Genomic DNA, 12,003 nt, shown 5'->3' with positions numbered 1-12,003 from the left:
GGGGCAGTGGGACCAACCCCTGGCATGGGCCAAGACCCTCCCTTCCTACCTCCCTGGAACCCTTGGGGAGGGGCTCTAGAGGGTTGGGGGCTGGAGAGGACACATGCTGCCTGCCCCTGAGAGTCCTGGAGGGGCTGAAAGATCACTTTCAGGACGGGCAGGATCTGGGAAGGGTTTCAGGAGGTGGATGGGGAATAGGGCTGCCCAGCTGCCACCTCTCAAGGCCTGGCTGGGACTGGCTGCCAAGCCCACACTTTGTCCCACACAGAGAAGAGAGTGCTGTTGGTCAGACCAGTGGTCCCCATGCCTTCTTGCTAATCAGGGGTTGGGTGGTAATCAGAGGTGCCAGCAGGGGCCAGGGCTCTGCTGCAGAGAGGTCCTGGCCTTGAAGATACAGGCTGAGGGACAGGCAGGGGGTGGAAGGACAGGGGAAACTATGGAGCCAGCTTGATTGTGGTGTGCCCCATGAGCCCTGAGGGAACAGCCATGCCGGGTGGGTGTGGAGCTGCAGCCTGCCCAGGAGCCTTCAGATTGCTCAGCTGGACCCTGCTGGAGCCAGAGCAATGGTCTCTGACACGGGCAACCTCAAGGCCCATGGGGTGCCCTGTGGAAGAGGGAGGGCAGAGGCCTCTCTAACTGGGCTCGAGGAAGCAGCCGTGTTTCCTGTACTTCAGGGGCTTTTCCCTAGGGCATCCTGTAGACTTCCCTGAAACACTTGTTTGGGGCAGAGATCATAGACAGGTCGCCCTAGTCAAAGCATGGGACCAGTAGAGCAGAGTCGAGGGCTGAGGCAGTGCTAGGATTGAGGGTGTGAGACCTTACAGGCTGTAGGGAGGAGGCAGGGCTCTAGCTCTGAGGCCACAGAGGCCACTGGGTAAAGGTGACAACATGTTGGAGTTGGATGACTTCACTCTAGTCATGGTGTGAGAGTTGACTTGGGGGTAGGGAGTCAAGATGTGAGGCAGGAGGCCAGCAAAAGGGCATCATTGTGGTGAGGAGGCCTCGATGGCGCCGGAAGATGGGAGTTGTGGGGAGAGTCACTGTGACATTGGGACAGGTGATCCTGGGAAGCAGAAGAGGTATGGGAAGGTCCTGTGTGGGGTGAGGAGAGGCAAACCCAGGGCCCTTAGGGGGAGGCTAGAGGCACTGGGAAACTGAGTTGGTGGGCTTCCTTTGAGGTGGGGTTTAGGTCAGACTGCAGAGAGAACTTCCTAAGAGCAGCAGTATCTTCTTGGACATGAGAAATCATCCTCTGAGGGAGTTTTTTGCTATGAGAGCTCCCAAGCTGGCCAGACATTCCTGGTGCTGGGCCACGGATGGGAGGATTTGGGGGTAGACAGCTGGGCTTGCGGGTAGACCAGCAGTCCCCTGAGTGTGTGCTAACCAGAACACTGCTCCTGCCTCAGCCCAGGCACGTCTGAGGCTCTCAGGGGCTGTCACCGAGGCTGTTGGGCTTCCCAGCTCAGGGCACAGAGCAGAACTAGCCCCTGTCTTCCCAGGGCCCCCAGCGTCCTTGGCTGCCCTCAGGGCCTGGGCCAGGGCTGGGTGGCCCGGTCTCCCACGAAGCTCTCAACAAGTTCCAGGCCTCTCCTCCTGTGTGCAGATCCCACCCCCAGTCACACCCCCTTCTCTGCATCCCTCAGAGAGAGCAGGAAGCTGCTGCTGGTGGTAGGGTTCTAGCAGGCCTTATCCCACCTCTGAGGACTGTCTAAAGGGCTTGAGGCTGCCAGTAACTGGTTCTGGGTGCCAGGTTTTTTGAAGAGGGTCAGAGCTGGTTCAGAAACCCTGTGTGGTCCAAGCAGAGGGATCCGCTAGCCTGCCTGCCTCCAAGTCGCCTTCTTGGCTGGCAGTCTGTCCCCTCTCATGGGTCACAGGGAGACGCGGGGCTTGGCCAGGGAAAATGGTCTGGAACGGCCCTTTGACATCATCCCTGGGGGCTTTTAAAAATGAGTTTCCTGGTAAGGAAGACTCCTTGGGCCTTGGGCAGGATTCTGGGTAGAGTCTCCCGGGTTTGCTCTGATCTCACAAACGCCAGCAGAAACCACCCACCCGTCTGTGTTCCAGCACTGCTGGGAGCCGTGGCTTCCCCAGATGCAGCGTCAGCAGAACGCATCAGCCAAGGCACAGGGGTGTTTGCTTTAAGGCCTGTGCTAAGCCCCATGCATGCAAAGTGGGGTGGGGGAGTGCAAAGAAGACCCCACCCCTCAGCTTTGCTCCTCTCATTTGCACGCATGCGTTGCTGGCTTCTCTAGGAATAGCTGTTGCCACAAGTGATACCAGAGGGGCTTGTCCCTGAGTCATGATGTCAGGTGGGCAGTGAGTGTCCAGACTGACTCCAAGGTCATGCGGGGGACATATCCTGGCTGTTCTCACTCCTCTCCAACCTGCCCACTCTTCCGGGACTAGAATTTGTCTAGGCAGCTGGGTCCATAACTGGGCCAAGGGCCGTGGGAGAATGTGGTCAAAGATGTAAAAAGGGTGGGGGGGGTGGGGAGGAGAGGAGGCCAGAGTTGGAGATGACAGAAACCACCAGGCTTGATCCACATCCCAGCCCCTCTACACCTGACTGGGACTCTAGACAAGTTTTGTTCTCCCTTTGGTTCCTCTTTCCTAAATCTGAACCGGGCATTGCTGGGAGGTCCAACACACAGGTTGCTCCTGGCAGGAGGCTGAGTACACAGCAGGGATCCATTTGTTTCCAAATAGAGTAGGTCTGGGCTTCCCCTGGTGTTGGGTGCTAACTCCCACTTGACCAGTGTATTGGATGGAGAGTCCATGGGAGCTGGAGAGGGGAGAGGGTACTTGGCAGTGGGGCAGTTGCTGAGTGCACCTTCCCAGCAAAGAGAAGTCCTGTGGAGAAACGCGGAGGCTGGGCAGGCTGCTGGAGAGCTAGGGCCAGGGCAGTAGGGGCAGCATTCCAGGAAGGCTCCAGCACTGCGTGCGAGGACCCTCTGGGAGGGCAGGAGGCAGGGGTCTGGGCAGGGGCCCACGGCGTGGACTCGCTGTCCCAGAGAATAGTGGGCCATTGGCGTGAGGGTCCCTGCCCCGGGGATTGGGTCTTGCTCTGGTTTTTGTGCTGTACATCTGGCCTGGCCCCCAGGCCCAGCTGTGAGCTGGAGAGGAAAGTCTTACTGCCTGAGATGGGCTCTCGGCTGGCTGCAGTGGCTGAGTGGATAAACGCACAGGCTTGGTCTGGCAGTTGCTGTGCTAGACGGTCTGACCCGGAACACCACATTTCAGCCCTGGCTTCCAGCAGCTGTCCACTCTGCAGCTTCCCCTAGTGGGGATTTGAGCACCTGCTGTGCCCTGGCCAGAACCCCTTACCCACTTTGTTTTTCAAGCATCACAATGTTTGATAGATACAAGTATATAAAATCAGGGCATGAATGTGACTTAATAAATTAAGTAGAATTAATTTCAATATTATAAAAAGAGGGATCAATTCAGGGCGCCTGGGTGGCTTAGTCGGTTAAGCGTCCGACTTTCACTTAGGTCATGATCTCGCGGTCCGTGGGTTTGAGCCCTGCGTCGGGCTCTGTGCTGACTGCCAGCTCAGAGTCTAGAGCCTATTTCGGAGTCTGTATCTCCCTCTCTCTCTGACCCTCCCCTGCTCACGCTGTCTCTCTCTCTCTCTCTCCTAGAAATAAATAAAAATATTTAAAAAAAAAAGAAGAGGGATCAATTCATATTCTTATATCTGTCTCACACCCACAAAAACCACTCTGAGAACATTAATGATCTTTCAGAACTGATCAGTTGCGTGCAAGTAAACCATGTTTCTTTTTAAAAGGATCGTGCATCTTCCCAGGGCCGAGGATATTAAAATCTAGCACATAAAGCCCATTACTAGAGGTAGGAATACAAGGTGATGTACCATTACACAACCATCAGTTATGACCATCATTTGTGGTTAAGAATTTTTCTGTAGCATATTGCAACAACTTGAGTACTCCTGAGCAGGACACCTTCTCTTACCCATGCCTTATTCTAAGCATAGACCATGGTAAGGATGTAACCTAGGCCAGAGACTCGTGGTGGATGGCCTGGGTTGAGGACATAGGGGTGTGAACCCTTCCTTGTCAAAAAGGCAGCATGTTCATGGGGTGAAGCAGGGGGCTGGTGCCTTCTCCCTGCCCTACTTTGGTCCTTGGCTCTGTCTCACTTTTGGGTGGCCGTGGAGAGAGAAAGAGGTGTGGGTGGCCGGACAGTCACAAAAGCAGCAGATGGTGAAGGCCTCCTACAGACCTCACAGGGTTAAAGTCCACTGTGTGAGGGCCCAAAGCCACAGAGGACATGAATACTGCCTGCCACCTGGGTGCCACCCTGTACTGCAGGTAGAAGGCATCTGACCCAGGGGCATGCACACTCCTCCCTCCTTCTCACCTCTCCCATTCACATACTCTTCTGTCTCTCCTTTAGAACTCCTGACTTAGGTTGGGAATGTTCTCCTGCTGGGATGCAAGAGTAGGGGCTCACTGGGGATTATGTCCCTTCCTTCTCAGCAGCCCAGGGTAGCAAGGCCCTCCAGGCCCACAGACACATAGGAAGGCTTGATAAGAGAGGCTTGTGGAGATGTTCACAAGTGTGACCCTTTCTGTCCTTCCCTGGGCAACCTCCCCAGGGGACAGAAAGTATGCAGACCCTTACAGCAGAAGCTGGCCTTGGTTGTTGGTCCTTCACACATACACATGCATGCACACGTGGGTACCTTCCCAGCCACTGTCCTTGGTACTGCCATCACTGCTGTAGTGTCTCCCATTTCCAAATCCAGGAGTAAACCCTCCCCCGCCCCCCGTACCCCGCTGTCTTCACCAACACTCTCTCCAGGCTTCTGTCCATTCTCCAGCTATTTAATGAGCATGAAAATGCACCAGAACATACCCTGTTCTAGGCTCTAGGGTCCTGCAGTGACCCCAAATCCCTGCCATCACGGAGCTTATATGTCCTGTGACAAGTGGAGTAAGTGTTACAAAGCAAAGAGGCAAAGTGCAGGGACAGAGTGGTGGGGCTGTGGGAGAGGTCTCTGAAGAGGCGATGTCTGAGGAGAGATCACCCCTTTCTAGACAGCGGGACAGGGAAGGCCCTGAGATGAGGATGTATAGATGAGTGACGTGTTCTGCCTTGTGTTTTAAGATCGTTCTGGCTGCTGGGCAGAGAATAACCTCGGGGGTGGGAGACAAGGGCAAAAGCGAGGCACCTCTTGGGTTGTTGCCCTGATCTCACCGAGTCTCACCTGTCCTGCCCACCCAAGGCCTTCTGCTCTGTCCTTTCCTCCCTTTTCCCTTGCCCCCATCCCTAATTGCTCAGAAGAGCCCAGATGATTGGCCTGTCTGCCTCCAGCCACTCTTAGAGCAAGGCCAGTCTCCCCCCCAGCTGCATCTCCCCCTCATGCCACTCATTTGCCCTCCAGGCCACTTGTCACCCCGGCCGTGCCGCTGGCTGTTGCCTTTGTATGTTCCTGTCCCTGCCATTTGCTGTGGCCCAGTCTGCATGCTCTTTCCTTCTCTCAGTCCTGTCTTGGTGTCTTCTCCAACCTACTTCCCCTTGTGGCCTCCTCTTTATTTCATTTGCCTAATTTTTGCCTAGAGTACGTTGGCTTGCTCTTCTAACCCTGCAGCCATGGAGTGCAGGGCTCGTCTTACTCTGCTGTAGGTTAGGGCCATCCCAGAGTCTGCCATGCAGAGGGCCTCAAAGGCTGTGGGAGGTGAATGGCACCTTGGGTTGGGGTTTCCCAGGCCTTCTTGTCATTTGGAGGAATAGTTTATTCTACTTGTGCTTGGACTCTGGGGCCCAGTGTACTGGCTAATGGCCCAAGAGTCTGGGATATCTCTAGGGCCTTGGTCTGACTGCCCTTGAGTAGGCCCTGAGCCAACAGGGAGGTGAAGGTGGGGACAGATCAGGGTAGCAGCAGGACACAACTGCAGAGAAGCTGGGGCCCAGAGCTGGGCTGCAGATGGGTCTTGGTGTCCTGGGGAGGCTCAGCGTGGCCAGCCCTCACATTCCCCACACCCCTGCCTTGGGTTTCAGACCTGAAGCTGCACCTGCAGAGCACTGACTATGGCAACTTCCTGGCCAACGAGGCATCGCCGCTAACAGTGTCAGTTATTGATGACCGACTCAAAGAGAAGATGGTGGTGGAGTTCCGCCACATGAGGAACCACGCCTATGAGCCACTCGCCAGCTTCCTGGACTTCATTACGTAAGTGTGCCCTATAGTGCCTTCCCCTCCCACTGGGCAGGATAGCTGCTCCTGCCGCAGCTGGGTCAGCATGTGCTCAGGCCAGCTGCCCACAGAGTCTTCCTGGGCTGTGTGGCTGGGCTGGTTATTCAACAACCCTGGACCTCCAGGCCACCATGCATCACTTCACTGCTGGCTGGGAATCTAGTGGGCAGGCAAGAGTGTCCCACACTGTAATGTTGGATGAAGCCCCTTCCTTGCACCCTTGGCATTACAGACATTGGGGTGAGGAGACCAAGGATGAAGGGAGCACCTTTCCTCACTCACCTTGTAGCATCTGCACTGAATGCTCAGTGGGTCCCCACTTCCCAGTCTGGGGTCAGGGGTCAGGGGATGGCAGAGCTCTGAAGAGCCAGGTTCTTGAAACCATTCAAGTCCTCTGGGCCTATGTGGGCTGAGACCCATTCTCCATCTTCTCTGTCCGTGGCCCTGGATCTCAGGAAGAAGTGGGAAGGCTGAACACCTGGCTGCCTCTCCCGATTCTGGCCCAAGCCCTCATGCTTATAACCGTGGCTGCCCAGCTTCCCCATTGGCTAACCCTTGGGTGTAGTCCTGCCTCCACTAAGCTCCTGGAGAAGCTGAGCAGAAGAAAGGACCCTAGGACTTGCAGGCTAGGGGAGGGTACTTGGATGAGGCAGCCTCTGCTTGCCAGGTGTGCCTGTGGAAACAGGGAGATAGAGAGGTGCTCTCTGCCAGGATAGCTCAGGAGCCATGAGCCAGGACGCAGTTAACGAAGAGATGGCCCCAGAGGTGTGATCGGTGGCTAACTTAAATGAATGTGCTCTACATTAGTGGTGTGTGTTGTGGGGAAGTGTTTCCAGATACTGGGTACTTCTGGGTATTACTGAGTTTTTACCATTCCCTGATTTCAGTGCTCCCACCTCCTCCTTGGAAACTGGTACACTTAGCCCGCTAGGTGCTTCCTGCCTGTCCTGATTCCTACCCCCAGCAAGGAGCAGCCACTTACTCAAGATCCACTTGCTCAAGTGGGGGCTGCAGTCAGAAGGGCTCCATTCCTGGGTAGAGGCCACAGGCTGGGACTCCTGAAGGGCTCAGGGGACCTACCCAGGCTGGGAAGCAGCCTCTTTCCTGGCTACAGGCCTCCTTTCTGGGGGCCTCCCTGCTGTCCTGGCTGGGCCTGTAATTACATCTCCTTGGCTCTGGTCAAGGTACAGACTACATAGTCCTGCTGGGGCAGGAGGCCAGAGATGGGGCATGTCTTGTGCTGCTGAGATGGGGGGTCACACTGAAGTGTCCCATGTATTAGCTCTTGGCCTGGACCTATGGATCCCTTGCCTCAAGGCCAGAGCTGAGGACATACCAGGAAGCAACAAATTTATTGCCAGAGCCCAGCCTTCACCTTATTTGCACAAGGCTCTTTCAGCTTCCTGGTGAATGTTCTGGCCTTGCCAGCCAGGCAGGCCAGAGGAGGGCTGACCCATGCCAGTGGTCAGAGGGCAGGTGTCATCCATCCCACTGTCCACTTGGCCACCTGCCTGTACAGCTAGCTCCTGGCCTTTCTTGGTGCCCTTAGAGGCTTGGTCTCAGCCTGCCAGGCCATGAAACAAGAGAGGGCTCTGAGCGTGACTGAGGCTGCATAGCCGCCAGCTCTTTGCTGGAGGTTGGCTGCAAGCACCAAGCGTGCTTAAAGCAGCCAAGCACTATCCTGTGGCAGGCCGTCACTTCCCCGCCCCTTCCATTCATGGGTGATTGTGGCTTAAGTCTTCCCAACTCTTCACTCCTGCCCTCACTCGGAAGAGCTCAGCAGCCACGTGTCAGCCTGTCTGAGCCTGTGGCTGCTTGTTCCATGACCTCGTCATCTCCAGTGACCCGCTCCTCTGCTCTCCACTTCAGCCACCCCCACCGATGGCTACCCAAGGCCATGTCACTACTGGAACTGTTCCACCCTGAAATCGCTGAGTCAGGCACCCCCTCTCAACCCACAGCCTTCAGGCACTCCAGCCCACTCTCAGTCCCTTGAGGGACGTGGGTTCCGGACTCAGCGGGACACAGGGCCTTGCTTCCTTCCCTGCTGCCCCTTCTGTCTTCATTTTCCTCCCTCCCTAGCTGAAGTTCCCTGGTCCATCATTTGAATACTTTTCTGCCAGCATCCACAGCTCTCTTGGCTGCCTGTCCTATAGTCCCGCCCTGGCTGGCAGCCCCCCAGCCTTGGAGGAATCCCAGCAGCCTCCGGCCTGGAGGCACCCTCCCCCACCTCCACAGCCTAGAGCAAAGCTGGGGAAGCCAGCCTTGGGCGGTGATCCCTGCTGCCAGACGTGCACGCTCACCAGTGCAGCTGGCCTCGGCTTGTCTTTGCCCGGCCAGCCGTTTGCTCTCTCAACCCTGAACCCTGCACTCCCCTCACCAAGGTTGGGAAGACCACTTCACCATTTTAAACACCACCCCTCTCCTGCCCCCAGCCTTCTCTCCGGGCAGATGGCCCACCTTCCTCCTCCACAGAGACAGTAGAAACCAGTCACCTTCCAGCACTCCATCTGTATCCCCAACCCTGATCTGATGGCAAAGATTCCTTCTCTTGGGTCCTTCTGCCAGAGTCCTGAACCCCCTCACCCCACTCCCAGGACCCTGAGTGGCCACTCACCTATCTCCTATCTGTGCAGCCACTGTCCTTTCCAAATTCTTCCCATCAGCATCTGAACGAGCACAAATCTCTCACACTGTTTAAAACTGTCTCATGGGGCCTATACTTTTACATTCACTGTGTGTTCTCTCACCCCGGCTCCCCACCCCTGCCCATCCTTTGAGCCTCCAGTCTGCTCCCAACTGTCCTTTCGTTCCACCACAGGCCCCGACCACGGTCACCGCTGACCTTTGTGCGGCAAGGTCTCCAGGCCTAATCAGGAACCACAGCCCTCTCATCCTCCAGCAGTCTCCTTCTCATAGTGTGTCTGCCATTTAACTCCTACCTCCCTGCCTGCTCTTCCTTCTCCCCTCTACTTCTTCCTTTCTGGGTCATCCTCAGTGTTGCAGAAAGAGGGGATCCCTTCTGTCAGGGCTAGGGCCTGTCCGGAGCAGCTTCGCCCAGACTGGGAACTCATAACTGGCTTCTCTGAGGAGGTGGCTACGTGGCTGAGGAGGTGTTTAAGGAAGAATTGGGGAAGGGGAGATTCTCGACTGAGAGAACCATACATGTCTTGAGCCTCAAACCCCAGGAATGTCCAGAGGAACGTAACTAGAGAGGAGAGTGTGGTTGGGTGAGGTGTCAGCTAATGGCTCCATCCTGAATGTGAATATTTGAGGGAATATTGCCATCACTGCCCACAGACAAAGCTGGCCTAGCGGGGGTGGAGGTTGGGACTACCATGAGGTCACCTTGCTCAGAGCCTCTTAGTTGCCTGCAGAACTGCCCTTGGATTGCTGGAACAGGATTCCCCAAGAAGTGATGGGTTCCTTGTCACTAAAGATGTGCAGATAGAAGCTGATGAAGGTCTTTTCTGCTTTCCAATGGCGAAAGACAGCGTCCAGTGGTTTCATTGATCCCAGCCAGCCTTCAGCCAACATAACTAGTATCAGCTCTGGGCCAGGCCCAGTGCCAGGAGGGAGGGGGACACATGAATGCAGTGGGATGAGTGTCAGGGGTGGTGTAGACAGCTCCAGGAGAGGCCTATGGGCAGCTGCTACAAATGGATCCAGGGTCACAGGAGTCTTCCTGGCATTAAGAGGACTCAAGGATCAGGTGGTGTGAAAGAGACTGCTCTGGAGAGTGGGTGGCGCTGCCTGGTGTGGAGGAGACACGTCTTGAGTGAGTGAGAATCTGTGAAGTAAGCTGTCATCAATCATGTAGTTTTTAGATGATTCCGTTCAGTTTCACAGCAATAATATGTAATATGTCACTATACCAAGGATTCCTTCCCGGCCTAGCCATTAACGTGCTGTGTGACTTGGAATGGAGCCTCTGTTGGGGTTTTTTGGCTTTGGAGGGGAGATCTTGATCTAGACCATTTCATGATGGCTTCCCATAGAAGAGTAGGCTCTGAAAGGGAAGCTGGAAAGGTGCTTGTGGGAGAGAGAGGTGAGTCTGGCCTCTGGGGATTCTCAGTGGGCTCCAAAGGCCCTTGTCTTTAAATGAATGAGCCTCCTTGGGTGCCATTCCCAGTGTGCAGCAGCCTGGTACCTGTTGGCAGAGCCTGGGCATGGTAACCTGCACCATCTGGGAGAGGTGAGGTCCAGTCTTTCTTCTGTACCAGGGGCTTCAGTGCCACCTGCCTGGAGTGGGTAGCTGGAAGGTGGCTTTGTCCCAGGACAATGGCCTCAAGTGCCCCACGGGCCTGGTAGCATACCTGTCATTCTCCCCAGAACTTTTTGTACCATAGGTTGTAGAGGCCTGTTGGTTATCTTAGGCCTCCCTATCCTGGCCCTCTAGCTCTCTCTCTCTACAACTGTTTTTGGGTCACAGCATGGTCTATACAGGCTGGGGCTCTGGGCCTGCCATGATTTCTGGGTCCTGGGCTACACCTGGCTCCTGCGTTGTGGGAGAGCCAGCAGTGATACTGACTAAGGGAGAGCACACAGCAGCTCTTCAAGGCCCAGAAGGCTTAGGTCAAGTGAGAAGACCCAACAAGACTTCTGGGGAAGGGCAGGATTTTAATGAGAAGGCTAGGGCCTTACTTGCTTTGCTATGGGCTGCATTTCAGTTATCCTGACTGCACAGGAGAAGCTGGGTCTTGGCAAATTGTATGCTGAGGCCATACCTTAATATTTCTATTCACTTTCTGCCCTAGGCAGGGCTCTGCAGGCCTCTGATGTGATTGAGCACAGATACTGTAATGAGCAGCCTCTGCTGGGAGCTGTAGGAGAGACAGACTGGCAGAGGTACCTAGTCATCTTGGCTTCCTCACCAGTGCTAGGCCAGCCAGACACCAATGTGGAAGAAAGCCATGCTTCTCCAGCAGGTGGCGCCAAAGGGCACAGCGGAAGGATGGGGCTTGGCTAGGGACTCTGAGGCCTTCTTGGAAGAAGGGGCTTCCTGAACCCCAACCTGAGACTTCTGCGGACCCAAGCTGAGTCTTAAAGGCACAGGGTGATGTAGGGCCTCTGGGCAGAGGAATACAGACTCCCTACTCCCACCCCACAAGGGCCTCTTTGGCCTGGCGGGCAGCCGCCTGTCCACTCCCCAGCTGTCTTCCTCTGGAGGGAGATGCTGACCAGCTGGAACCTCATTCTCTGCTATTGAGGCCAAATGAGGGGAGGACTGGTGGTGTGGCTTTCTGGGGGCAGGGAGGCAGCTGCTCAAGACAGGCAAGGAGGAGGAGGAGGAGGATGTCCCTGTCTGCTGAAGGCTTTGGCCTTGGGGGAGAAGCAGACAGCTAAGCCAGCACCATCTCTGCCAGGACTTCCTTGCCTCCTTTCTCCCAGGAAAGAGGATTCTGGCTCTCATTTGGCTGGGGAGAAAAGCAGGGGCTGCTTCTGCAGCAAACTTGTAGTTGAGGTAGGGAGAAGAAAGAGCTGGGTCTGGCACAAGATTATCCAGTGCGGGCCTAGCCTGGGTTAAAAGGGGGCCCTGGGAGGGGCTGAGAATATGTGATTATAAGTGGCCCTTAATTGGCTCGGCATGTTCCTTGCTGCCCAGCCTGGACTTCCAGCAGGAGAGGCTGGGGGCAGCTAGGAGGTACTCCTACTGGCCCCGACATTTGCTCTCAAGGCTGCAAAATGACTCATAGCTGGCCTGTTCCACATCATTGGAGGGACAACAGCAAAGCCAGATGGCAGAGTCTTCTCACAGGCTCTCCACTGAGTCCAGGCCG

General features: G+C 55.6%; 1 protein-coding gene across 1 annotated transcript in view; it reads left to right on the top strand.

Moving 5' to 3' along the window:
• The window catches only part of ATP6V0D1 (ATPase H+ transporting V0 subunit d1), a 37,735-nt gene that overhangs the window by 16,842 nt on the left and 8,890 nt on the right, over nucleotides 1-12,003 (top strand). The window contains exon 2 of the mRNA XM_039222514.1: nucleotides 6,028-6,199. Within this exon, the coding sequence (XP_039078445.1) occupies nucleotides 6,028-6,199 (172 nt within the window). The remainder of the gene's footprint in view (nucleotides 1-6,027; nucleotides 6,200-12,003) is intronic.

This window comes from Hyaena hyaena, unplaced genomic scaffold (genome assembly GCF_003009895.1).
Source record: "Hyaena hyaena isolate Hyena2069 unplaced genomic scaffold, ASM300989v1 scaffold_18, whole genome shotgun sequence".
NCBI lineage: Eukaryota > Metazoa > Chordata > Mammalia > Carnivora > Hyaenidae > Hyaena > Hyaena hyaena.
This window is presented reverse-complemented; position numbering and strand designations above follow the sequence as displayed.